At 43.7% G+C, this 27993-nt stretch overlaps 3 protein-coding genes and 1 pseudogene across 5 annotated transcripts; 2 read left to right on the plus strand and 2 right to left on the minus strand.

The window, feature by feature from the left end:
* The first annotated feature begins 9042 nt into the window (after positions 1-9042).
* On the plus strand, positions 9043-21268 carry LOC119334654 (ABC transporter C family member 13-like). Of its 3 annotated transcripts, XM_037607197.1 has the most exons (36): positions 9043-9209; positions 9299-9339; positions 9432-9516; positions 10285-10449; positions 10525-10653; positions 10901-11001; positions 11462-11531; positions 12006-12260; positions 12703-12772; positions 13150-13210; positions 14010-14097; positions 14537-14655; positions 14756-14853; positions 15164-15230; positions 15357-15474; positions 15562-15678; positions 15768-15848; positions 15934-16188; positions 16574-16675; positions 16757-16824; positions 16970-17101; positions 17180-17327; positions 17463-17746; positions 17843-17990; positions 18143-18318; positions 18391-18502; positions 18603-18656; positions 18861-18983; positions 19130-19228; positions 19343-19435; positions 19648-19758; positions 19832-19993; positions 20065-20252; positions 20380-20569; positions 20693-20860; positions 21091-21268. In XM_037607197.1, the coding sequence occupies exons 1-36, from the start codon at positions 9180-9182 to the stop codon at positions 21166-21168; spliced, it is 4386 nt and encodes a 1461-aa protein (XP_037463094.1). In that variant the 5' UTR covers positions 9043-9179; the 3' UTR covers positions 21169-21268. The 3 variants fall into 3 exon arrangements, with proteins under 3 accessions (XP_037463094.1, XP_037463095.1, XP_037463096.1); XM_037607198.1 differs by lacking the exons at positions 9043-9209; positions 9299-9339; positions 9432-9516 and having other exon boundaries at positions 10330-10449; positions 10529-10653; XM_037607199.1 differs by lacking the exons at positions 9043-9209; positions 9299-9339; positions 9432-9516; positions 10285-10449; positions 10901-11001 and having other exon boundaries at positions 10539-10653.
* Positions 21269-21397: 129 nt separating this feature from the next.
* LOC119334656 (hydrophobic protein OSR8-like) lies at positions 21398-22115 on the minus strand. Its single transcript, XM_037607202.1, has 2 exons — positions 21877-22115; positions 21398-21767 (listed from the first exon to the last, which is right to left on the minus strand). The coding sequence occupies exons 1-2, from the start codon at positions 21970-21972 to the stop codon at positions 21633-21635; spliced, it is 231 nt and encodes a 76-aa protein (XP_037463099.1). The 5' UTR covers positions 21973-22115; the 3' UTR covers positions 21398-21632.
* A 1471-nt stretch (positions 22116-23586) lies between these two features.
* LOC119334655 lies at positions 23587-24240 on the minus strand. Its single transcript, XM_037607201.1, has 2 exons — positions 24049-24240; positions 23587-23955 (listed from the first exon to the last, which is right to left on the minus strand). Exons 1-2 carry the CDS (start codon positions 24148-24150, stop codon positions 23734-23736), a joined length of 324 nt encoding a protein of 107 aa, XP_037463098.1. The 5' UTR covers positions 24151-24240; the 3' UTR covers positions 23587-23733.
* A 309-nt stretch (positions 24241-24549) lies between these two features.
* On the plus strand, positions 24550-27608 carry LOC119333213 (annotated as a pseudogene).
* Positions 27609-27993: the final 385 nt, after the last annotated feature.

Consider the following 27993-nt stretch of genomic DNA (forward strand, 5'->3'; position numbering starts at 1 on the left):
GTACTCCAGATCTGCGGCCGCATCGCCGGAGCCATCGCGCCCGCGCTTCTGGCCGGAGACCGCCTCACTGGAGGAAGCACGGGAGCGGTCCATCGCAGCCACCGCCGCAAAGGAAAGGGAGAGGGGAGGGGGAGGAGGAGATCTGGCGAAGCGCCGAATGGGGAGACGGTGACGAGATAGATCTGAGGAGGAGGCCAGAAACCCTAGAAAAGGGGGAACCACACCCCTCCGCACCCATAAATACCCCGACCGAGCCAGACCCGGCTCGATAAAAGGCCTCACAGGAAGGGTGGGCTGGACCTGGGCCACCCGCGGCCCAGAGCCCAAAGAAGGGAGGAGGGAAATCAGACAGAGAAGCCAAGGCTAACACCGAAACGGGCCCAACAGGCCCAGCAATACCAGGCGGGGCCCGCTCCGCAGGCGGGGGAACCAGGGCCGCCCCGGAAACCAGATTTAGGGTTGGCACCAACTCCGACGCCGTCGGCACGACGGAGACCGCAGGGGAGGCGGAGCAGGCATGAGGACCTGCCGGAGAGCCAGACGCCAAAGGCGGCGAAGCCCCAGCCAACCCAACGGAGCCCAACAGGCCCGCAGCAGGGGACCAACACGACGCACGCCGGCGACCCCGCGAAACGCGACGCCACCCATCCACCTCCAAGGCGGGCCCAACGGGGCGCCCCCGCCCCCCGGGCGCGAACTTGCGCCGGCGACCCGCCGTCGCATCCACAGAAGGACAACACAACGAGACAGGGCGGGGAGGAGAAGAAGGAGCCTCAGAATCCGACCCGGAGCCATCGAGATCCAGCGCCCAAAACTTATTGGCCCGGAGAGGGGAGATGCGGCCACGGCGAGGAGGGGAGGACAGAACGCGGATGGGTGCGGCACGAGACGCCGGAGCGGAGCCCGGGAGGGACAGCGGAGGGGTGGGAGGTGGAGACGCAAGGTGCAGGGACGCCGCCGGGGAAGAGCCCGACGCAGGTGTCGCCACATGGGGGGAGGGGGGAGGGGAGAGGAGGGCCATCCAGGCACCGAGTCTCTTGCACGTGCTTTTATTTTTCAAAAAAAAAACAAAAAAAAACACAAACCACACATCACAGTTATCCGAAGCAAAATACAGAGTTTACATATCACAGTTCAGCCGATGCATAGAGATGTAAACTAAAAGTACGAACAATGCATATAGAGACGGACAATAGTGAGCATATTCACCACTTTCACGCCGGTCCTTTGCCGTTACGGTCACCGGAGTGGTTGTAACCCTCCGTGTACATCGACGGCGGAAGGAGGGCGTCTGAGCCGTCAGAGTCATCAACGAGGAGTCGATGAAGCCAGTCATCCTCCGGACGGTGCGGTTCTGCTACTTCGCCAGCTTCATAGCTTCCGCTGCCGTCGCCGCCTTCTCCGCCACTTCGCGCTCCGATTGCTCGATACTGAGCGGGGGCGCCTTCACATGCTTCCGATGGAGCTGATGGGCGTCCGTCGCCGTCGTTGTCAACGAGCGCCGGAAAATAGCCATGAGGAGCTTCTCCTCCACTTCGAGCTCCGGCAATCCGTGTGGCGGCCGGAGGAAGACACAGCCGCCCCTGCCGCAAGCGCCCTCTCCGTAGCACGCTGCCTCTCGTGTTTGGTGGTTGAGTCAAGAAAAAGTGACCAGTCTGGTCAGTACAGTGAGCCCCGCTCTAGATGCTCTTAGGTACCTACGCTACCAATCTCACGGCGACAAGGATTGGTGCCTGCTGGTAGCCTTGCCTGCCTCCGTCCAGACGAGGCGACCATGCATGCACACACCCACGCACGATCGATGGCGACGCGGCTGTTTTGACACCACCAGCACGCACTGGCGTCTGGCAACGCGCGGTCATATCAGACGGGTGCATAGGGCCTAGCATCGATATCGGGAGAGGCAGCTAGCAGAGACATTCACGCCCGTACGTAGGGGTTGCTTTGGCATGGCTGCGGCACCACCAACGCAACGCATGCATGCTATTGCTGCGTGCTGCGTCCCGCATGCAAAACCCGTATACCGTGCTGAGATTCCCGTGCCCTGTCTCAGTGTGCACGCGACGGCGTACGTACGCGAATCTTGCGCGGGCAGCTGCTGCATGTTTCTATGCCAGCAGTAGAAAGTGAAGGAGGCTTTTGGCTGGCAGTGGCACGTCTACGTACCTCGCTTTTCGTCTTCCTTGGTGCGCTCTCGGAAGGTGGAAAGGCCCAGAGGATGACGCCGATGCATGTAAGCTTTTCTACAATCAAGCACGCTGCTTGTTGCAAAGAAAGCCAGGACAGTCTTATTTATTTTCGAGAAAGATGTATATCGGAGCTGCCTCCTCCTCGGAACCCGCGTGGAACTCTTTGCTCCAAATAGATTTCATAGGATTTTTCTCTACAGAGTTTGTTTGGTTTGTAGGGTTAGAAATTACACGAGTTTTACTGTAATGCGCTTTGCTTGCAACCTTAAAGTTTTCCTTATTTAAGGTAAAGGGATTTTTTACATTGAGTTCAACCTCTTCAGTCTTCAGAACATTCTTCGATTTCTATGACAACCTTGCCTTATAAGAAAGAAACCCCTTATGAAAATCCCTACGTGTTCTCCTGGTCGAGTTAAACTGTTTCTCTTATACGTTGCAGCCATTGTTTCTAATTTCTGTTAGAATCAGGAATGGCATGACATCCTAATCCCATGCTTTTGGTATTTATGTGTTTCTAAAATCTCTCCAACTAAAGTGTAAGCCTCAAGAGAAAATTCAACATATGCACAGTGCATTAGTTCATATGTTTGCTTAGAGCATCTAGAGCCGGGCTCCTCAAACACCCGGACGGATGGCCCGGTCAATGACTGGTCAAAAATTGTCACCCAGTCGAGCGCCTCAAATGGACCTCCAACGCTCGGGCTGACTGACACCCCTCATATCCAACCCAAATTTGAAGGGAATAAGGGAAGGCCCGCACGCAACCGGGTGTGTCCGCCAAGTCGGATTGACGTGTGGCCCCACAGGAAAACACCTGGAAACCCGACGGATCGACGAGCGTCTCCTCCGATGGGGTGTGAACACCGCTTGGCGCCGCTCCGGCTCACCGCCCGAGGGCCAAAGTCCAGCTATTTAAGCAGGACGTCATCCCCCAGCCGGAGCCCGTCCACCTCTCTCCCTCTCCGCCTCACTCTTTCCTCGCCGTCCGGCTTTGACATGGCCCGGCAAAAAAAGGATGACACGTCGGAGCGCCGGTTCCAGATTGAGGAGGAGATCTGGACAAGGCACACCGCCCGCATTGCAGTCGGCCTGCCTCCGGACTCACCGGAGCCGAAGGAGGAGGAGGAGGAGGAAAAGGAGCAGCAACCGATTCCTATGTTTAAGGAGTAAGGTATCCGGATGCAGAGAAGTAAATTTGAAGGTGTGGCATTTGAGGGGCCAAATTTGCTATCCGCGGATGTAGTTGCTCTTATATATCTTGGCACAAAAGTGTGGCTCACAGGATTATTCATTCTCCGTGATGTTTGAAATGAAAACAGGAACGAGAGGTACTACAACGACATCGGTTGTGGTGCATGCGCTACTGCTCGCTGGTGGCACTGGGCCTGCCCCATGTCTCGCCACTCGGGGTGCATACGCGCAGTGCTGCCGCCCTAGCAAGAGACAAAAGCGGCGTTCTACACTACACCACACCGTGGCCTGCACAGCGATAGATGCGAGCAGGCGCCAACTTTTGTCGCTCGACCACGAGAGAAATTCACTCGCTGTTTGCTTTGGCCGTTGGTCAGCTCAGTTCAATTCTGCCAGCTTTTTGGAAAGAAAAGATTGATGTTTTGTCTTCGTGTCTGAGCATGGTTGGCCTTTACACGCCAGCAACATCCACGACGCACCATCGTGGGAAATATGGGTGCTTAAGCGAGGTGATGTAGATTTGGGTCATTGTTTACTACTGTAACTGTAGTAGCTAATTCTTCTTTTGCATACAGAAAGACAACGTGGTTGGTTCGTGTTACGAGAGCAAGTGTGAGTACAGTAGTAGGTGATGATGTTGTGATCAATCCGTTGGAAAAGTAGGTTGTCACTCCATTTTAACGAGAAAATGGGTTTGGTATTTCTGTTGCACGAGTTCTTTTCTTTTTCTGAAACTGTGTTGCACGAGTTCTTCAACTCTCTGAATCATGATGGGTAGTTGAGGAAGCGAAGAAAGACCATCACGTGTGGTACATGATTGCAGGACCAAGACAAATTCTACTGCGAGAAGGGATGATGATGCTGTGGATCCTTGGCGTACTCAAAATTAACTCACTCCATTTTCCGGGACTCGTGGTTGCATGAGTAACAAACGATTGGAGAGCATTATCCTTCTATAACCCTGGAACGAATGAACATTTTGCACTCGATATCCTGGTCATCGATGAGTATTGCTTCAGTACACCACTACAACATACTACCTCTCCCCTGATTTACTAGTTCACTTCATACTTTGGGTACTATCTTAACCTTGATTTTAACTAATAAAATACAGTATAAGTTATACGTACCAAAGGCAATATCATGGGAAACTACAATAAAATATGAATCCAACAATATAATTTTTTATAACATGCATTAACATTTTGCTAGTCACATATATGGTCAAAGTTTGACCCAAACTACGATGGGGACTAATAAATACAGACGAAGATAATATTTAAAAACATAATTCAAAGAAAAGAAAAATCAATGATGATTGCTTATTTTCCTCCTCACATACTGATCCGGTTTTGGGTTAAAAAGACAAACAAAACCAACAGTGACATAACTAACACAGTAATCAACCAAAACAAGTTTTCGGTGATGCAAGATCAGAGCATTTCTCTTGGTGCCGATAGAACACTCTACCGAAAGTAAAAAAATGTTATACTCAATATGACGACCATGACTGATTCAGTTTTAGCATATCCAATGCTGCAATGTTGACTGGGACTCCAACTAAAAACCAAGGCCAGAAAAAGGACATACCCAGTGTTAAAACCTCCCACACTAGGTGGGGTGTCGTGAAGGATTATACGAGGCAAGCCTTACCCTTCCGCGGTGCAATGCATAGAGGCCGCATCGAACTCGGGACCTCTTGGCACAAGTGGCGAGTACTCCACCATTGTGGCATGCCCACCCTTGACTCCAATTAAACAACACAACAAAAGAAGCTACGAATTAGCATATGTACCGATGATCCAATTTTATTGATAAAAGGAGATCAGACGTATTCATCAGTCGGCCAAAAATTAACTACTCCCTCCGTAAACTAATATAAGAGCATTTAGAACACTAAATTAGTAATCTAAACGCTCTTATATTAGTTTATAGAGGGAGTACTAAAGATTAACATATAGTAGACATGCAAGACAATTAATAGACATGTTTCCATTGTTGCATTTATTCCATGATCTCATTGAGAATTGACGAGCAAAGTCGGCCCCAAAGCACCATGTAAGTTTAATCGGAAGGGTTGATCTGGCACTCTTATTAATTGTTTTTTTATCATTACTAGGCGATACACCGCGTATTACCACAAGAATTTATATGAATAATTTTTATCAAGAACAAATTTGAATTATTAATACCCTCTACATTCTCGCCATATATAAACGGAGCAACTTCATGTTATAGTTTCATGTGACTTTCTAGCTTAGGTGAATGATTTGTTGCTAAAACAAATAAAACGATGATATGAAGGGCTTGCATATGCTCGATGATGTGGAAGGTTTGCATGTGTTAAAAAATAGAATGCGAAGGTTTTGTATGTATTTGATGATGTAGAGAGTTATAGCAATGAGTTGATAAACTTATAATATTAATATTCTCCACATTATTGCCATATATAGAGAAGGTGAGTGCATGTTATAGTTGCTTGTGACTTCTGCACTTCCGCTTTTGTGAAGCTAGTAGATACATTTGGCTTTTTTTCTACGTTTTCCGCTTGGGGTTTTCTACCGGCTTTTGTTTTTCTTCTTTCATTTGTTATTTTCATTTTTTTAACATTAATATTTTTTAAACCACAATTTCTTTTCAATTCATGAATAATTTCTGCAAATTTACAAAAAAATTAAACCCATGAATTTTTACAAATTGTTAACATGTTTCCAAACCATGAGCCTTTTTCCAATTTGAAAATGTAAGTAAATGTACAATTTTTTTAACTTATGAACTTTTTTTAGAAAAGTCAACGGTCAACGGACAAATAGACTACTGGCCAACAAAAGGGGAAACCTGAGCGATCAAGGAGGTCGCATTGTTGGGCCGGGCCACGGGAGTGGACATGCGAGCGCAAATTGGGTAGCTAGCGCCTAAGGCGCTGACTAGGAGCTTCAAGATGGTCCCCTAAAGAAAAAAGAGCGTCAGGATAGAGACATCGCCTGCGACGCTCGCTAACTGGGCCAGGTCCAATGTAGTACAACACAAGCTGAGACTCACACTACGCATGTTTTTTTTTTCATTCGTTTTTCCCTTTTTTGTTTTTTTACCTTTTTATATTTGATAATATTCTAAGTATGTATTTCCAAAATCAATTTACGTAAATTTTTAAAAAATTACTGCATATCTAAATATATTAATGCAGTGTAAACAAATTGTTTCTGCAACTTAAAAAATTCGTTCCATTAAACAAAATGCTCGTGTCATTTTAAATAAATCACACGTTTTAAAAAAAATTCAAGAAATTTAAATAAAATGTTCTTGAAAATGTAAAAATTGGTTGTGTGATTTTTAAAATAAATGATCGACCCATTCAAAAAATTATTCATGACATCTAAAAAACTTCACTTTGTAAAAAATATGTTTGATGACATTAAAAAAATCATGAAATGTAAACATTTGTTCATGCATTTTAGAAAAAAAAACATAACATGTAAAAATGCACGTGCCATTTTCAAAATGTTCTAACACCTAAAATATTATTTGCATGTTTTTAAGAAAATGATGAGGATGTTTCTGAAAAAATTTAAACATGTATTTAAAAATACTTACTACTCCCTTTGTCCATAAAATAAGAGTGTTTTTGACACTCAGTAGTGTCGAGAACACTCTTATATTTGGGACGGAGGGAGTATGTTATTAAGAAATGCTCAATGTGCATTTTACAAAAACTAATTGTGCATTAATAAAATGTTTAATAGGTTTAAAAATATATTTAAACCTGTATATAAAAACATGATTCTTGGCGAAAATTCTGTCAAATATTCAAAGTTTTTGAAAAAGGTCAATATTTATTTTCCAATTGAAGAAAAAACAAAAACCAATGGAAAATAAAGAAAAACACTGATAAAACAGGCAAGAAAGAAGCTTTTAAAACGTTTGCCAATTGAAGAAAAAACAAAAACCAATGGAAAATAAAGAAAAACACTGATAAAACAGGCAAGAAAGAAGCTTTTAAAACGTCCATAGAAGCTCTTCAAAACTGCTCCCAGAAAACAACACGAAAGCACGTTGCTAAGCCAGCCCAGACCAAGTCACGACGAAAATCCTCAAGGCGGGATGGTGCTCTATCTTGCAGTTGGCGAGCTATAGCACCGACGCTTGCTAGAAAGTGTGGATCTACTAGTGGGCAGCACATTCTTTTTAGGGGTATTAGTCGACTAATTGAAAAGTACCCATTGTAAAGATCACTCTCATTTTTCCAGGTTACGACAAATGACGCGCTACATGTGCATAACCTGGATTTTTTTTTCCGTAGATCCGTTTATTTCAACGTTTTTATCTTTTAAACCGTGCGTCCAAATCTCGAACCGCTTTCACAGTTTGATTCCTCGCATCTAGATCTTCAAAACTAGATCCCATGTTGATAGATTTTGACGAAATTTTTTCTCATGAAAAAACCAGACAAAAAACCGGACCGAGAGCACGGGTTTTTTCACTTTTTGAAAGAGGGATGCCCATGCCGCTTACGAAATCACAACCGTGCCTCTCACGAAAGCAAAATCATGCCTTTCGCGAAAACAAAAAAAATACGTGTTTTTTTTTCGTTTTCGAGGAGGCACGACCATACTTCTCGCGAAAGGACAACCATGCCTCTCGCGGAAGCAAAACCGTGCCTTTTACAGAAGCAGAAAAAAAAGGAAACACGTGTTTTTTTCGTTTCCGAGAAGGCATGGCCATGCTCTCGCGAAAGCAAAATCATGTCTCTTGTGAAAGAAAGAAAAACAGAAAACACATTTTCCCCCTTTTCCGAGAGGCACGGCCGTGCCTCCCGCGAAAGCACAAATGTACCTCTCGTGGAAGCAAAACTGTGACTCTCGCGAAAGAAAAGAAAACAAAAAACTCGTCTTTTCTTTCCGTTTCCGAGAGGCACGGGCGTGCCTCTCGTGAAAGCACAACCATGCCTCTTGCAAAAGAAAAATAAATAGAAAACATATTTTTTTCGTTTCCAAGAGGCACGGCCGTGACTCGCGAAAGCAAAACCACTACTCTCGTGAAAGGGAAAAACACGTTTTTTCCTGCAATTTTTTTAAATATTTTTTTATCCAAAAGCTAAGGAAGACCGATAGAAAACCAAAACATCAAAATCCAAAAAAAAACGTTTAAAAAAGCCGAAAACGTGTGCGAATTTTTTTCCGAAGAGAGCGCCAAGAGCGCAACACATGACGAACGGCTGAGAGCACGCCAAGTGACGCTGATCGTTATGAGGCTTCCGAAGAAGCGCTCGTCAACTAGTTGCTCTCGGTACTAGTGGGCAGCACATGAGAGAGTAGTTTTTCCTATGAGCGAAATGAGAGAGAGTAGGTATGTAACAGAGGTATGGATCCAAGGCCCAAAAGGCAAAAAGCTGACAAAAAGCCCATCCACTATCGCAGAGCTCCCACCGGCGTCCGCGTGCCCGGTGCGTGCGCGCACGCCATTCGCGTCGCCCTAGTGCGGCCGCGGCTTTCTCTCTTTCAACCTTTTTTTCCCCAGAAAAGCTTAAGCCACTTTTCACCAGCCATGACATGTGGGTCCCGCGCTCGACGTGGCCCGGCCGCTCAGCGATGGAAGACGGCGACGGAAAAGTTGCACCAAAACCCCTCGCTCCACGGCGCACTCACTCATCAGGACGAGAGTGAGGGGAGAAGAGGAATGTGCGCGACGACGACGGCACGCTCGAGGGTCTCTCCCTCCTCCGCTCGCTAGTGTGGCCCCCGTCTCTCCGCTCGCCGCCGGGCCGAATCGCGCGCCCGCGCGCCCACCCCCGACGCCGCCATGGATTTCCTCTGCCCCGGCGATCCGACGGTACGGCTCCTAAACCCCTCGCGCGCGCCGGATTTCCCCCTTTTCGAATGCGCGCTGTGTTGATCAGGACGCGGCGGTGGTTTCTGCAGGTCTGGGACGGGAGGCGTTTCGCCCCGTGCTTCGCGGATTTATATGCTTTTTCCTCCTTCTTCGTTGTGCGGGTGGTGACGATCGGAAATCGTTTTTGGCTTTGCTATTCCTTAATTTTGCTCCGCGTCGCACGGTGCTGGGGCTCGGGGGGAATGTGGTCGCCGCGGTCGCCGTCCTGGCGCTCTTCATCGCCAGGAGGAACGCGTCTAGAGCCGAGGTACTGGTCCGACTGTGTTCAGAACTGATTAACTGCTCTGGTAAATTAGTTCGTATCAAAGTAAATAGGAGTATATCTTAATCGATACTTATAGTGGATACATGGTTGATGGCACCAACTTATTACTTGCTGGTGAGGCATCGCAGCACCGAGCAAAATCGCATACAAGTTCAGCTCAGTTTGCTTGCAATTGGGCCTCTCGAGTTTGAGGATGTCTGAAAGCACGAAGACAGTTAACTAGTGACAGAGACAACATATATGATTATTTGCGGGACCTGTCATTCTCAAGGTGTTATTATTGTCTGTTTACAAATTCTAGGACAGTCGGATGCTGACAGCTATTTCTTACAGGCAGACCATTTATGTACTTATACTAATCTAGAGTGTTGAGTTTACTATCTATTGAACAATAGGTTGAAACAGGGGTTCAGTTAATAATATGCTGAAGGATGAATTGCTATGCAACTTCCATGTATTTCAGAACTCACTGAAGGTCTTTGTTGCCGGTTGGTTTTCTACCAGTTGGAGTACTGAACTCAAAGATTCTAGCTGATGATCTGTTTGATGTTTCTAGTGGAGAACAAATATGTCCTGTTTGAATAAGTGGAGAACTGAGAGTTGCTTAAATGTTGCAGAAGTTTAATCATCAAATATGCCATGTTTGCAACGATAGTTAATTAGACTGCAATTAGCGATTATAATTTTATACACTGTTATTACTTTTTGCCAATGTTCTTTTAACGATTATAATTTCACTCGCTGCTTCAGAACGTCAGGAGACGTTTACCAGAAAAGTTGTTTGTGTTCGGCATACCTAGCTTTGCAGCCTGCCTTTCTTTGCTTGGACTAATTGTGCTCGTAAAGAAGAAAATTGAAGGGATAGATGGCCCAAACCACGAATCATTCTTCAGGTGCTCCCAGTTTCTTGCATGGGTAAGAGGTTCATTACAATAACGATCTGCATGCTCTTCCTTTCCAGCCGGCCATTATAGTCTGTCCTTTGAATAGGTAGCTGTTCTTATCTCTGCCAATGGCCCTTGGTCCGAAATACTATGCAACCCAATCATATGCATCTGCTGGATGTTGAAGATTCTTCTAGAGATACCTCATTTGCAATACAAGCTTACAGAAATGAAGGTATTCCATTTTACACACAATCTGCTGTCTTTTCTTCCCTTTGAGTGATGCTTCTTTGTTATGGATACGAGTTATGACACTCTTCTCTACGATTTTCTGCTGTATTACGATAACCTATAATTTCTCTGTCCATTCAACTGTTTCTTTAGCTGGCATGGTACTGCAAGTTGCATACAAAATTGACATGAAATGGCAGCTACACAAAAAGAAGCATCTAGTTTATGCTCTGTTTTGGTGTTCATTACAGGCAATGGCCTATGTTACAGAGATCGTCTCATTCTCTACATCAATTACATTTGGACTTTTTCTTATTGTCATAACTGCAGTACACAAATTATGCAACAAAAGGTAACTGGTTGTAAATCACCCACAGCACATTATTGTTTTTATTAATGCTTAAATCGGTTTTTATCTTTTAGGAACTAGGAGTTATACTTGGAGCAAGCATGTTGCTTATCATGAAATGCAACCTAAGTCATTGGTATATCATGTATAAATAACTTATGCTTAGTCATTCTAATTAGTACACTCTTGTGCTTTATTTTAATCTTACCATCCTCTATTTTATGTTTGTTGTTGTTAAATGAGGCAAAGTCAAACTACAACTGTAATTTGTTTTGGATCCATGCAGGCTGCATCCTCTATTTAACTTTAACCTAGGCACGCTAGACAATTCTTTTGCCAAGCACAGCAACCTAGCTACTCTGTTGAATAATCAACCCTGTGTTGTTATTCATCGTTATAAATCATACTGAGCTGTGTTCCTCACAATTCATGTAAAGCTGTGTGCTGTGTTGTTCTCTTTCAGAGAAGTTAACTCTATCGAAGCTCCCCTCATTCCGAGCAATGAAAATTCTGAGGCTGAAAATGCAAACTTGGTATGACGTTTTTGTAATCCCTTTTTGAGTTCCTGTTGTACATTCAGGATGTGTGCAATTTCGTATGTTATAAATGCATAATTTTGCCTAAACTCGTCAAGTTAATGTTAACTTTCCTCTCATGAAAATATATGGCATCTTTGTTTCGAGGGCAAGTGATTTGTGTGGTACAAATGGCATCCCTGTATTGGGTGCAGGTGTCAGCCCCAAACAGCTGAAAACTCCAAGTGACAATTGCAAACATGGCAGGAATAGTTGAATCAATATTAAGGTTATGCCAACCTACAATCCACACCTGCAAACATGTTCCTCTAAAACCATGCCAGTATGTTAATGTAAACCTTTGGTGTATGAAAAAAATATGTTCCTGCTACTTGATTATTTGTCATTTGGACACTGGTATTTCGCTTCTATTAACCAAATTACATAGTTCAGCTTCTGAGTTTCTCTATGCTTTATGTCCTGTCCTCTCAGATAAATAAGCAGCACAATGTCTGGGAACTGTTGACTTTTAAGTCTGTTAATCCAATGATGGACATTGGTATCAGAAGACAACTAGACTTCACAGATCTACTTGAATTACCCGCTGAGCTCAAAACTGCTTCCTGTTATGACAAACTTCTGTCTTCCTGGACTGCTGAACATCAAAAATACCATGCTGATTCTTCTCTACTTAGAGCTATGTTTTACGCTTATGGATGGTCCTACTTACGTTTGGGCATACTAAAGGTACCTTTTTAAAATTATTATAGATCAGCTGAGTAAATTTATGTCGTATATATGAGTTAGTTGTTCGGGGTTGAAATTTTATTAAAGAGGGCGTGGGATTTATGACACAGAAGTACATGATCTCTTTCTGCATCCCCCTTCTATAGCCATGTTGCATACATGACCAGATTAACCAAGTTACAAAAAAAAGGATTATCATATTGCTATTGAAAACTCCATGTACTAGATGCTGGGATGGATTTTATTAATTTGATACGGGTCCTGTGACAGACAGCTTTGTGATTAATATATTGCTAGCAGTTCACAAAAAGGAGGTTGATATACTTGGTTAATAATTTCTATCTTGTTCAACGAATGCTGGCAAAATTATTGCTTAGAATGAACCCTACATTCACAGATTGTTTTGTTTTCTAATATATTATTATAATTTCCGTTCGTGCAGGTGATAAATGACAGTATCAGTTTTGTAAGCCCACTGCTACTCAACAAGTTCATAAAGCTTATTCAAGAAGGTGTTGTTTCCTAAAAATCTACAAGGCTTTCCACTAAAAATTTCCAAGGATAATAACTGCCATGTTCCTCTGGCACTAAAACTTGCACTATACAGAGTGTTTCTTTAGTTTGCTTCACATGGATAGCTCAGGAAAACCAAAGACAATCAGCAAATATTCTCACAAGCTTTTTAGAAGTAATTCTTAGGATGCTGCTGCTAGTTCTTGTAGAAGCACTGCATAATATGTTGGGATTCATCAATAAATAAACTACAAGATGTATCTGAATAATGTTCCTTATCAAAGTAGCATCCATTATACTGGTTTGTTTGTGCTTTTTAGCCATGTAAATAAACCAAGCTACATCTTCTGGTATTTATCAACATTTCTTTTGTCAGGTTCCGTTGGCATGGATGGATATATTATTGCCATTTCCCTAGGATTGACTTCGATTATCAAGTAAATCTTCTCACCACAAATTAATTGTGCGTTTTCTTGTGATCTGGAAGTCTAGCTAGACACATTATTCTTAACTCAGTCTTAGATACTGATGAGCTACAAGTGAATTTTGCAGCAAAAATAGTCACAATTTATGAAAATGATTTTTTTTATTTTGGTACTTTTTTTCTTTAAATTTGGAAGTGTAGACATATTGTTTTTAACCGAGTCTTAGACAGTGATGAGTTATAGTTGAAAATTGTGGTAACATAGTCACAGTTTATGAAGATGAAAAATTTATTTTTGATACTTCAACAAGAGTGACGAGTCTTTCTTTTAGCAGAAAGTGATGAGTCCATTTTATGTATTGAATTTATTGAGATCCACAGCATGCCTTCAATTTCATTTTGAACGAAATAAACATTCAGTTTAAAAGTTGCAAACCGCGTAAGCCTCTTTTTTATTCACTGACGGACAGGTTATGTGATAGGCATTGTGGTCTTCTCATGTTATCTTCTGAAGAATGATGCATCATGCCGTACACTTGTACTGGTGTCACATGTTTATTTTACTGCTGCTTTAGCTAGATTGGTTTCGTCCTGAATGGAATAAGTATGATAAAAACAATGACTTCACCAGTTATAATGTCTGACCTCTTGTGGTATTACAAGTGTGGTTTTTTACTTGTCGTAATGACCATACTAAACAATGAAACGACATAAATGCTGAACAATTATTTCCAGATGATTAACCACTTGGGCATCTTTTCAAATCTCATTAGTAATTAACTTTATTCAATTTCTGTTTCACCGTTTGCTAGGTCATTTTTAGATACCCAGTACTCCTTTCGTCTTGCAAAGCTCAAGTTGATGTTGCGATCAAGCATGATGGGAATAGTTTACCAGAAGGTATGCCTATTGTAATTCTGTCAAAAATAAAAAAAATTAAGCAAAGAACATTGCAGTCTGCTTGCATTGTACAATAGTTAATTAAACTGGTCGTGAGGAAATATTACTAAGATGTTTGTATGCATCTTGGCTACTATTCACTTCCCAAGAATGATAGGAATCATCATCTAGGACACTAGGTCACGATTTCCTGACATTCAGTATGGATCCAGTGAGTAGTTTGTATGATAGCTCATGTTTGTTTAGACCAATCTTGTGAGATTGTACAATAGTTGTAGCGCATCTTCTGTTGCTAGCTGCTGCTGTAGAGTGTTTTTTTTTTTGTTCTTACAAATCAACAAGGAATTTTGTAACAACTTCCGATAGACTTGAAGCATCATTCAAACATTACTTGACTTACCTTTGTCCCTTTTCATTTTGTATGCGCCTTAAAAAACAGTGTCTATGCCTCAGTCTATCTGAGCGTTCTAGGTTTTCTGAAGGAGAGATTCAGACCTTCATGTCTGTTGACGTTGACCGCACAGTAAACATATGTAACAATCTTCACGATGCTTGGAGGTATTTCATTCTCTACTGATTCTTGGCTATTACGAACTTAAATTGTATGCTTGTGCCGCCTTAATTAATTGCAGAATTGCACACTTTGGTGTTTGGTTAGCTTCCCATTGCAGATTGGACTTGCTCTTTACCTACTGTATACACAAGTCAATTATGCATTTCTATCTGGACTTGCAATAACAATCATACTGATACCAGGTATTGGTATTTTTTTAATTGTTTAATGTGAACTAGGTTTCCGTATATCGAGAGAGAGTTGCCAGGTCATAAATCCCATTTTTTCATGTTACTTGTAGATCATTCTTCAGCCTCTCACTTCATCAATGTCTCCGTTTATCTGGGGCGTTGACAGATACATCCTCCAATGCTAGCGCTAACACATAAAAATGTGCATCTTAAAGCAACCATGATTCCATAAATATTGCATCACGTCATGCTAGGCCTTTCTTATCATTACTTCAAGATTTATGTTAAAATTGTGTCATCAAAACACTGCCATATTTTACAGTGAACAAATGGATTTCTACAAGGATTGCTACTGCCACACAAAAAATGATGAAGCAAAAAGATGAGAGGTGAGATAAGCAATTCCTCTCTTACTATCGTGGAACAAAGAAACTACTGTCTTAATTGAATAATAGGAATAGAAAAAAAAGTTTGAGTAATTGTGCAAAAATGTCTGTTGCTATTTTTCTGTGCAGGATAAGTTGTGCAGGAGAACTCTTAGCACACATTAGAACAGTGAAGATGTACAGCTGGGACAAACTATTCACTCAACGCTTGAATAAAAGAAGAGAACTAGAAGTGAAGCATCTTGCGGTGTGCAGTTGCTTGTTAGCAATTTTAAAATTTCTATCAAGTTGCATTTTTGGCACTAGAACTCACAGGTGCTTCTTTTCCTGACAGACTCGAAAATATCTGGATGCATGGTGTGTCTATTTCTGGGCAACCACGCCAACATTGTTCTCCCTTTTCACCTTTTCCATATTTGCAATAATGGGCCACTCACTGGATGCCGCCACGGTAAAGCAATATCTTGAATTATATGTTTGAAACATGCCCTCGGGTCACGGGGTGTGACAAAAACTCCATACATGGATTCCTTCTTACAGGTTTTCACCTGTGTCGCACTCTTCAACACATTAATATCTCCCTTAAACTCATTGCCATGGGTTATTAATGGGATGATTGATGTAAGTTAGATGATCTCTATCTGCTATTGTAATGCCAGATGCATCTCTACCACTGTAACCTTACCTGTATTCTCTGGTATTGCAGTCTGTTATCTCTAGCAGAAGATTGCACAACTATTTGTCTACTCCAGAGCATTGCTCTTCCGAGTTGACTATCTCAAGTGACGTTGTAAAGGATGATTCCAACAGACATACTGAAACAATCTATGATCCCACAGCTGTTATAATCAGGAACCTATGTTGTTCTTGGTCTAGTACCTCCACTGTTGAGCCCCAAATAATTCTCAGAGACATATCTCTGCAGCTACAGAAAGGCCTCTTCATTGCAATCGTAGGCGAGGTGATTTTTAAAATTGTATAATTATCCTACTACTTTCTTTGAATATTTCTCTTTTAGTTGGTGAAAGAATACCTTGGGGATACTGTATTACTGGCTGAAAATCATATTTGAATTTGCAATACTATTACCAGTGACACCTTCTTAAATTTTCATTGCCACACTTTTTTTCTTCTTTTCTCCAGCTTCATCGATTCTCTGACACTTCTATAATGCAAATTTGCGTTTGATTTGGATAATGATAGTTGGATAGGAACTTTCACAAGGCTTTCTATTAAGCACCTTAATTTGCCAAGAGGAGTAAAAATAACCACTCTTGTAGAGTGTTGTGGCTATTGCAGTTGTTTTCTGTTAATTGGAAAAATAATAATATTATGTTCATTTTCAGGTTGGTTCAGGCAAGTCATCTTTGCTGAACTCTATTATTGGAGAGATGTCTGTCATCAGTGGTTCTATTAACTCATGCGGTTCAATTGCATATGTACCACAGGTTGTACTTTATGATTTAGAGATGGCTTAAGATTTCGCAGTTGAACTGCATAAAACTTAAATTTTTCATTGGTTTTTGTAGGTACCTTGGATATTATCTGGGTCTTTACGGGATAACATTTTGCTTGGAAAAGGATTTGACACAAGGAGGTAGATTATTAAAATGTTATCTTTACCAATAAGAATCACTTGTTCTGCTAATGGTGGTGCTTTTTTATTTTTCTTAAAAGCTGAAATACCTGGTGTTTATTGTGTATTATTTTAATTATTATTCTGTGTTGGAGCATTTATGTAGATATGAAGAAGTAATACAAGCATGTACCCTTGATGTTGACATCTCAACAATGATTGGGGGAGATATGTCACATATTGGAGAGAAAGGTCTCAACTTATCGGGTGGACAGAGAGCCCGTCTAGCATTGGCAAGGTCATATTAAAAACATTGTGCAGTTGACACTGGAAAGTCCAAAGTTTTTGTACTAACAACGTGATCATATACTTGCAGGGCTTTGTATCATGACTCTGATGTATACTTGTTCGATGATATACTTAGTGCAGTTGACTCACAGGTTGCTTCATGGATCCTCGAAAAAGCCATTATGGGACCACAAATGAAGCGAAAAACACGATTATTAAGCACCCACAATCTCCAGGTAATGATTTTCTGATCTCACCAAAGCAAATTGTAGCATGTTGTTTCTAAATGCATGAAACGAGCATTTAATTTGATAGCAAGAAAATGAAGATAGCTTCCACTAAAACAACAACAACGTTTCCTTTTTCTTCAGGCTATTTATGCTGCAGATATGATTGTGGTCATGGCTAATGGATTTGTCAAATGGTTCGGGACATTGGACAGTTTCTTGGCAACTCCATATTCAAAAATATCTAATCCAGATAGTTCATCTGCTGTCTCAGCAACAAGTTCACAAAAAAATAAAGGACCAAGCACCTTTGAATTCAACACTAAAGATGTGCTTGACAATGGTTCAGTGGTTGATCAGGAGGAACAAAGAGATCAGACTGAAGCAGAGGGCAGGAAAGAAGGCATGGTTGAGATAATTGTGTACAAGTGAGTTGTTTTGCAATATTGTTGATTTACTGCATTGAATAGTGGAAGCTTCTTAAACTTCCTACTACAACTAAACCGAAATGATTATTTCTACAGAAAATATGCAACACTTGCAGGGTGGTCAATGGTATTTCTGATATTTGTGAGTGCATTCTTAATGCAAGCATCTCGTAATGGCAATGATCTTTGGTTGACTTACTGGGTGGATAGCAGTTCAGGCACCAATAACACAAGATTTTATCTGGTAAGAGTGCTCTCTATCTAAGAATACTGAATTTGAACAGTTATTATTATAAATATGTTATCTATATCTGGTCACTCAAAACAGAAGACAACGTGTGAAATAAATAAGATCTGATGTGCATTTTTGCTTATCAAAGATTTTGATCTGTGTAGACTATCCTTGCTGGGTTTGGCATAATCAACTCCTTTTTCACATTGGGAAGGGCATTTTCTTTTGCATATGGCGGTCTGTGTGCAGCAATTCAGATACATGCCGATCTTCTTGGCAGTCTAATTGGTGCCCCAGTTTCTTTTTTCGACCAAAATCCCAGTGGCCGAATACTGAATAGGTTAGTATGTCAGGAATCTTCAGCAAACTCTGCAATACAGAAACATCCTTGATGAACTTTATGAACTTCCAGATTATCGTCAGACCTCTACACTGTTGATGATTCCCTTCCATTTATCCTCAATATATTTGTGGCCAACTTCTTCAGCTTACTTGGCACCCTTGTTGTTTTGTGTTATTCACAGGTAAATATGCAATAGTTTTACTATAATTCTAATGTGGGCCGACATTATATTCAAATAAATTAATTCACTTAGCTTGTAACTCATGAATGTTCCCATGCAGGTTACATTTCTACTCATCTTAGTCCCTCTCTGGCTTATCTACAGCAAAGTGCAGGTACTGTTATCCATTTCCTTAGTTTGTGCTTTTCTTCACTAAGGCTATGGTCCTTCACATTCTTCCAATTTTTTAAAATTCATTATTCGAACATTCTCAATGCATGTTATGTGTTAGCCTAAATACATTTACAGTGTGGAACCTGGTTCTTTTGCACTGTACATATGCTCTACTTTTGGAGAAACAAATTAACATTCTGTGCAGTTCTATTACAGGTCGACATCACGTGAAGTAAGACGGCTTGACAGTGTTGCTCGTTCACCTATCTATTCATCTTTTACAGAGACACTTGATGGTTCATCAACGATAAGAGCATTCCAAAAGGAGGTATGTTAATTACATCAGGACTATTGAAAATTATATGAAGGATACCAGAGCCTTTGCCTTCATTTGAACCTAGCTGTTAGAACTTTAAAGCTCAAGTGACTTGTGTTGATGTGATTTGTTCAAGATACTGACGGTAAAATACACAGGGTTTTTTCTTAGAGAGGTTCATCCAACAACTGACGCTATATCAGAAAACATCCTACTCTGAACTTACTGCTAGTCTGTGGCTCTCATTAAGACTCCAGGTATAACTCTTTGTCAAGGGATAGTAACTTCATCTTCTGTTATGAAACCATGAATCTTTATCTATTAGTTAGGCCTATCGCGCAGTCAATGTATTAACTAGCAGATCACTTTAGTTGTTGGCAGGGTTGGTCATTTTGTTCATCGCCGTGATTTCCGTTGTTGGCTTCCATAGCAACTCTCCTGTTAAGTTTGGTACACCTGGACTGGTAAGTATGACAGGGAAGAAATTACCAACTCCAGGCTCATTTGTTTACATTTCTGTTCCTGTTGAAAATATTGGTATGTTTGAACTATGTAGAATTTAAGATAGAGAAAATAAGAGATTACCAATTCCAGGCTCATTTTTTTACATTTCTGTTCCTGTTGAAAATATTGGTATGTTTGAACTATAGACTTTGATAGAGAAAATACACTGCAGGTTGGCCTGGCGTTATCGTATGCAGCACCTGTTGTATCACTGTTGAATAGCTTCTTAACCACTTTTACAGAGACAGAAAAGGAAATGATCTCTGTTGAGAGGGTTGTTGAGGTAAAAAGCCAAGAAATATTCTGCCTGTTACTGACAAGCATATTTTCCTCTAGTAATTCAATAATGCTTGCAGTATGTCGGTATACCTCAAGAAGAACTCCAGGGATCAGAAGCTCCTGATAGAAGTTGGCCAACAGAAGGGAAGATTGAGTTTGAGCATGTAACTCTAAGGTACAAAGCGGACCTACCACCGGCTTTGAATGAAATCTCATTCCATATTGAATCTGGCATGCAGGTATGGTAACTGTCTGTATATTCTTATTGAGTCATTCAGAAAACTACCATTAAACTTCCCTGGTTTATTAGGTTGGAATAATAGGAAGGACCGGAGCAGGAAAATCCAGTATACTGAATGCACTTTTCCGTTTAACTCCAATATGCAATGGTCGCATCTTAGTAGACGGTTTTGATGTGGCCAAAGTTGCTGTCCAAGATCTTCGTGGACATTTTGCAGTAGTACCCCAGAGTCCGTTTTTGTTTGATGGTTCTTTGAGGTAAACTATTAGTTGCTCTAATTTCTCTCTTTTCTGGCTTCTACAATTTTGTGGGCATTGGTTGGACATTTAGAGAACTAAACAGAGAAACCTATGTCCAGCATTCTAATTTTGAGTTGACAAACAGGGAAAACCTAGACCCTTTCGGTATAACAACAGATATCAGGATATGGGAAGCTCTTGAAAAATGCCATATGAAGGCAGAGATAGAATCAATAGGAGGACTCAATATTCATGTGAAAGAAAGTGGTGGATCCTTTTCAGTAGGCCAGCGACAACTCCTATGTCTCGCCCGTGCTATCCTAAAATCATCAAAGGTATCTATACTATGTTGGTCTTTTCAAACTTTCTGCAAGTTTCATCAGCAGCAAAAGCTTATGACGTTAAGCTGCGTGCCACGTAGTTGCTCAAAGAAGTTAAACTTGCTAATGATTCTACAGGTACTTTGCCTTGATGAGTGCACAGCCAATGTTGACAATCAGACAGCATTCCTGTTACAGAAAACTATTTGTGCTGAATGCAAGGGCATGACGGTCCTCACCATAGCCCACCGCATTTCAACTGTGATGAAGATGGACAATATTCTAGTTCTTGATCAAGGCAAACTGGTAAGCCATGCCTTTATGCTTTTATAACCTCTTAGTGGTGAGATATACCCGAAGAGTCAAAATCTGGATGCAACAAAATGCTTCACAGAAATGAACAAACGGCAACGTTAATCAGATGCCCTTCATTTGACATGTGCAGCAGCGTGGTTATACTATGTTCAAATCATTAGAAATGTGCCCTTCGCTCACCTTGTTAGAATGGTATCTAACTCTATTTCCTCCAAATTTAGGTTGAAGACGGAAACCCGGAGGTTCTTATGAATGATGACAGATCAAGATTCTCACGATTTGCGAAGGCATCTATGTGATCCTAGGAAAATCATGTGCCACTCTGTGTTGTACTACTAGATGAAACACTAGCGCTTAGCTGCATCTCTCACTTTGATCAATGATACCGTCTTCAGCTCGCATGCGCATCTAAGAGCTTATAGGAAGCCTGATCCTCTAGCTTATGAATCGATTTGTCGGAACTCAAGGTTTTCTGAAATGGATCTAGGATATAATTTGTTATATCAAAGTATTGTCATCACAGCAAAGTTGAAATGAACCCAGATGAAATACTCATAAACCAACAATCACAACCGAACCAGGCAAGTAAGCAGTAGTACTGCAGTAATTGCAATCCACGGTACCAGCAAATCTGGATCCAATTTCAGGCACTATGTAACCCGTCCAAAATGTACATATACAGGGGGGCAGGAACAGGGCTGGTTCATTCCACTAACCTAATCCCACAGAAAGACCACACGGCGGGGGAGGAGAGGAGTGCTGCTCAGGCGACGTAGATGTAGTCGTCGTCGTGGCGGCGGACGCGGTCGGGGTCGACGGAGCAGATGACGTAGGCGGCGTAGAGGACGCCGGGGAGGTAGCCGAGGATGGTGAGCAGCACGCTGATCCAGAACTCCATCTGCCGCGGAAACGGGGAGGAGGAGAGAGAGAGAGAGACACGGTGATTAGCCGGCGAAGAAAGGGAGGGGGTTGAGGAGGGGAATGGCGAGGTAAAATTGGTGGCGTACGGAGCAGCAGCCGTGGCGGAGGCAGACGCCGAGGGGCGGGAGGAGGATGGCGCACATGATCTCCAGGCACCGGCAGCAGCACGAGCACAGCCCCATCGCGCTGTCTCCGGCTGGGTTGCTCGCGGTCGCCGGACTCGGAGGCGGAGGCGGAGCTGCGGGAGGGAAGTCGACCAACAACGATGCGTGCGCGGCTCTGTTTTTGTGTGGGGGAGATCGCGACTCGGTTGGATTTCGGGACACGGAGACGCCACTTGTGCACGGCAGCGTCGCGCTTTACAGGTCACGCTGATCCGGAACCCCATCTGCTCCAGCAGCAACACAAAAGAAAACGGCATGCAAAAGAGAGAGAGACGACCAGATGGCCAGGCATCCGGTGAATCAGCTGGTGAAAGAGATGCATGGAGCTGTGTTTTGATTTTCGGTTTGAGCTTTTTTTCGCCCTAGGCCGAGATGGCCGAATTTCGGCCATTTTCAAAAAATTCGGCTGAAATTTGACCAAATTTTGACTACAATTTGACTTAAATTTGACCAATATTTACCAAATTTGAGCAATTTCGGCCTAAATATACTTTTCGCCTCAGGCCGAGATGGCTGAAATTCGGCCGAAATTCACTTTTTGCGGCCGAAAATCAAAACACAGGCATGGAGGAAATGAAACACAGTGAGCTCGCTTGTTGGCCGGTGTGTGTGTGTGCTGCGTACGCACCTTTAGCCCCGGTTCATATCTCAAATCGGGACTAAAGGTCTAATCTTTAGTTCCGGTTTGAGACACGAACCGGGACTAAAGAGTGCGATGCCCTTTTGTTCCGGTTTGTGTCTCAAACCGGGACTAAAAGGCTCATTTGTATTGGGACTAATGCTTTTAGATGCTTGAACCGGGACTAATGCTCACATTAGTCCCGGTTCGTAATGCAACCGGAACTAATGTGTATATTGCGCTGTGACCAAAGCCATGTTTTCTACTAGTGAGGCTTCGCTCGGAAGGCAGAGCCGGCACAACCGGACATGGACGCACAAGCGCTGGCAGCGCAGGGGTGGTCATGGACTCCAACGCTGCCAGCTACACGTCCTACGTGTCGTCATCCAACTTTCGGGGACGCATGTGGCAGATGGACAGTGACATTACATCTACGTCCATCATCGACCTCACGTCCACCGGCGCCGGCGACGGACAGCTCGGGGACTCCTCCGAGGATGAATAGGGCATGTGAGGCGGCAGTGCATTGTGTCCCAAGTCGGCCGGTTTGTCTCCCATGTTCTACTCTTCTTTGCTGGAGATCGCACATTCACTTCACGGGTTTTGAACCCTACCGCCTCGCATGAAGACAACAGATGGAGAACGTGGTCGCCGATACGAAATACAAAGGAAGTGGGCGATGGCCGCCGTTGTAGTATAGGTTTAGGGTCCGACCGCTATTTTGAATGAAAAATGGTTGAATTGTATTGAATGTGCTCCGATTTATATGAAAATCCGCTGTTTTTTTTTTTGCATGGATTTCGTCCAGTTAATTGAAATTGTGTTTGAAATGTATGCGGGCAACATTGGATTGTCAGCTTCTGCGTCCGTGTCCGTAGACGGATGCAAGAGCAAATTTGCGGGTCAACGTTGGGAGATGCCCTAACTATGCAAAGGCGCTCACTTTGACGCTTCATTTTATTAAACTAAAGTTCACCCTTTGTAAAAAAACACACAATGAGGCACATAGGAGGTTGAGATTTAAATGGGTCAATAATAAAGTCAATTTTACCAGCAAAAATAAATAAAAAAGAACTCAATTTGATACAATGGCAAGGCCTCGCCCAAATAATCTCGTTGTGGAACTGACAATCCACACGGCATGGAATCTTCAAACACGGTCAGGCGACCAAGACGTAGGAGGCGGCGGTGGCGGAGTCGTCGTCTTCGTCGGCGTCGTCGTCATCGCCATTACTGGGGCGGTTGAGGAATGCGACGAGGAGCAAGACGCAGAAGAAGGTGAGGCAGTTCCGCACGTAACCCATGACGGGGGCTTGAATAACGAAGAGAAGGCAAAAGTAGTAGCCGATGATGGTGCGCAGCACGCTGATCAAGAACCGCATCTGCTCCGGCACCAAGCGGCAAGAAAGAGTGAGCGACAGCATGCATCGGCTGAATCGCATGCATGGAGGAAACGAAACATGGGGTGTACTTACGGAGCAGAAGCCGTGGCGGAGGTAGACGCGGAGCGGCGGGAGGAGGACGGCGCACAGGATCTCCAGGCACCGGCGGCACCGCGAGCCCGGCGCCGTCTCCATCTCCTCCTCCGGTGGATGCCGCTGTCCCCGGTGCAGGTGCTGCTCGCGGTCGCCGGAAGCGGAGGCGGGGGTGGGGCGAGGAAAGGACTGACAGAGCGCTCCTTGCTTGTGTCCATTCGGTGGAACGAAGGGTATAAACTCCTCGACCAGCGACCGACCGCGCGCGCGCTGACTCGTGTCACAATATTTAGATTAGACTAGACATTTCCGACTGTGCCAGTTGCAACTTGAAATTTTAGACCAGGGTTGCAAAGTTAGACCCGTCCAGTCGAGTTTCGGCAGGAGACCAGCTGGGTCGAGGTTTTGGAGATGATCTTTTTTGTTTTTTGAAACCGGTTTTGTAGATGATCGTAACACAGATTTCGTGTCTGGCTCACTAATCACTACGATCGGCGAAGGATGAAACCATTTGACGTCCTGACGGGGGCCGATGTAGCAGAGGATGGTGAGCAACATGCTTATCCAGAACTTCATCTGCTACGTACGCGGCACACACCGGCAAACCATAGCAACCGGGTGAACCGAGCTGCAAATACAGCCCTGCAACTGGCACATCACGGCGTCACAATCACACCCTGATTTACCTCCGTCCGGAATTACATCCATTTCCACGACAACTAATTTCGGACGGACGTCTATTTGCACGACAACTAATTCCGGACGGACAAAGAGAGTAATTGCTCGACTTACCAGAAAACTGAACCAACACCGAAACCTGATATTACATCCCCTCAAAAAACAAAAACAATAAACAAAAGAGAAAAACAAAAACTGATACCACAAATCAGGATAGCAATATGCAGGATTTCGTGTCTGACTCGCTACGATTGGCAAAGGATCAACTTCATCCATTTGTTACTACTGATACAATCGACTAGTTTTTTTGGTTCCAGTGCTGGACACTGCACAAACACGGATGTTGGTAGAATTCAGAAGAACACCACTTGTATGAAGGGTGTATTGACAGACAAGACTATTTCGGAAGGAAAAAAAAGGCACATGATGCATTATTCTCTCAGATAAATATCTGTCATGAACGAGGTTCTACAGTACAGATTGTGTTATCAACACCAGGAAGAGAAACAAAGAGCAAATTCTCACAGGCATAAAAACTTATTCTACAACTGAGCTTTAAAAGGAATTTAAAAGGTACCACACTAAAGTTTTGTTGTGTAGTTCTTCATATCATACATGATACCTGGAACAGCCTTTTCTGGATGCCATACGTGATTTACTTCGGAAATTGCTATTGTCAAGCAAGTCCAGCGACCGTTGCTGCCAGCAACAAGCAATTTTTTTTTTTCTGATCCCACATTTCCATCAAAGACATTTTGCGTATCTTCTCTACCCTGTGGGTATTGCATCAATCATGACAAAAGCCGTAATTGTGCATAAGTTTGAGTCAACCAGGTCATTGCAGTTCCTCCTTATGCTCTTCAGCATTTCCCCATCAAAACATATTGAATCTATCAAGCAGAAGTACATTCTTTCATGAATTAGAGTTTCTATGACTGATTTTGCCATTGGATAGCACTAAGACATGCCAGGAATAGACCATGACCCATAGACAGTTCGGAGCCTTTGGACCGGAAATTGAGCACACAACATACATCAGTTTTCACAGGGAGTCCTGGTCGCAGCTATACCAGGAACCGACCATGGCCCACATGCTGATGATCATTCAACAAAACAGCCAAAACTACTCCTATTGCGGGCCAACAACTAATTAACAGCATGCCCTTTTGCAAACTCATACAAAACAAGATTTGCTTCAAGTGATCCTCCAAATAGCAGCTACTATAACCGATCAATTTTAACTTCAAGTTTCTGTAGAGGCCCCCACCCCATTCTCCAGTGGGAGATCTCAGTGGCCATCACAACTAGAAGTCTTGCTTCGCTATGCTGCAATTTTTTAGCTCTTGTTTTCTGAAAAATTGCCCAGAAGGATATGTAATGTGATATGCTAAAAATCAGAATAACAGGCTCCGCAAGGAAAACATTCCTAAAGCATGCGGCATAGCGGGCTTTCCACAACGTCCAAATAACCGCTCCTACACCAACACTACTAAGTTCCTCGATTTTGGATCAAAACTATTGCGGCATCCATGTATGATGTATTATCATCAAAACAAATAGGGGCCGGCAGGGATTAAACGCACACCTCACCACATTTCGTACATATATCTTGCCACTGCACATCTGAAAAAAAGTGATCAATACTCTCATTCTCATCACAGAATGGACATTTAAGCGTTCCCCGTCCATCCTCTATGTTACAAAACGTCTCTGGTTAAAATGTTCTCCTAAAAGTTAACCAGAGAAATACGTTTACTTTTTCAATACAACGATTTGATGCGGCAGCAATTATAATGAGAGTATTGATCACCTTATAGGACAACTAGAATAGTATCACTACAAATATCAGTCAACTGGTACCAAATAACAGCAAGGTCACGCTCTACGCACCTTGCACGTCTCAGCGCCGCCGCATCTCAGCGCCTTCCACGCAAAGCTTCTTCTCCCTGCAAAGCTCCGCCGCCAACACATATTTAGGCATATGGTACCACAACATCTCGGAGCGAACATACGTGTGGGTGGCCAACCGCGACAACCCGATCACGAGCAGCTTGCCCGGGAAGCTGGTCGCGAGCAACACCTCTGACCTCGTCTTGTCCGACTCCGACGGCCGTGTCCTCTGGGCGACGAAGACGAACAACGTCACCACCGCGGGATCAGGTGGCAGAGGTGCGGTGGCGGTGCTGCTCGACACCGGAAACTTTGTTCTCCGGTCGCGGAACGGCACGGAGATATGGCAGAGCTACGATCAGCCGACTGACACCTTTCTTCCGGGATTCAAGCTGTGGGTGAACTACAAGACCCACGTAGCAGCGCGCATCGTTGCGTGGAAGGGCCCTGACGACCCGTCCACCGGCGAGTTCGTCTTGAGCGGCGACACCAGCACGGGCCTCCAGATCCTGACCTGGTGAGGGTCGAGTCTCTACTGGCGCGCCGGGGTGTGGAACGGCGCCACGGCCGCCAGCTTCACCAAATCCTTCTTGTCCCAGATGATCGACGACGGGGAGATGGCCTACTTCACTTACAACAGAGCCGACGACTCGGCCCCGGCGAGGTCGCACTGGAAGCTCGACCACACGAGCGAGGTGATGTTCAGGGTGTGGGTGGAGGGGTCGTCGTCGTCGTCATGGGTGCCCCTGTTCGAGCAGCCGGGCAAGGGGTGCCTCGTCTACGGCGCGTGCGGGCCGTTCGGCTACTGCGAGGTCAAAGGGGCCGTCCGGGAGTGCAGGTGCCTCGTCGGGTTCGAGCCGGCCGACGGCGGCGACTCCTCCAAAGCAGGGTGCGTGAGGAAGGAGGCGCTGAGATGTGGTGGCAACAACAGTCAACGGAGGTGGAATGAGCTGATAAGGGAGGAAGATGACTCCACCTTGCACGTCTGCTGACTCCTGTGACCATATATACGTCTGTGCCAGTTGCAGTGACTGGCACTGGCACACCACACCAGGGTTGTAAAGTTAGACCCGTCTAGCTAGTCCAGATTTGACAGGAAGCCAAAATGGACCCGTCTGATGACCCAAACTGGCGTTGAGGCCAAACGGCCCTTGTTGCTGCTTGATCGATGCGGGGAAACAGAAACCGCAAAGGACACATCATGGCATCACAGGGGCATCAGCAGCAAAGGATGCAGAGTTATCTCCAACTCTTTTTGGTAGGATGGAGTGTCACTTCGAGGGTCGATGAATGTTGTAAATTGAGCTTGGATCACTTGGGCCTTTAAAATAAATACTAAGTCAAAAAGCATATTCTAAAGTTTTCTTAAACTTGAAA

This window comes from Triticum dicoccoides, chromosome 7A (genome assembly GCF_002162155.2).
Source record: "Triticum dicoccoides isolate Atlit2015 ecotype Zavitan chromosome 7A, WEW_v2.0, whole genome shotgun sequence".
Taxonomy (NCBI): domain Eukaryota; kingdom Viridiplantae; phylum Streptophyta; class Magnoliopsida; order Poales; family Poaceae; genus Triticum; species Triticum dicoccoides.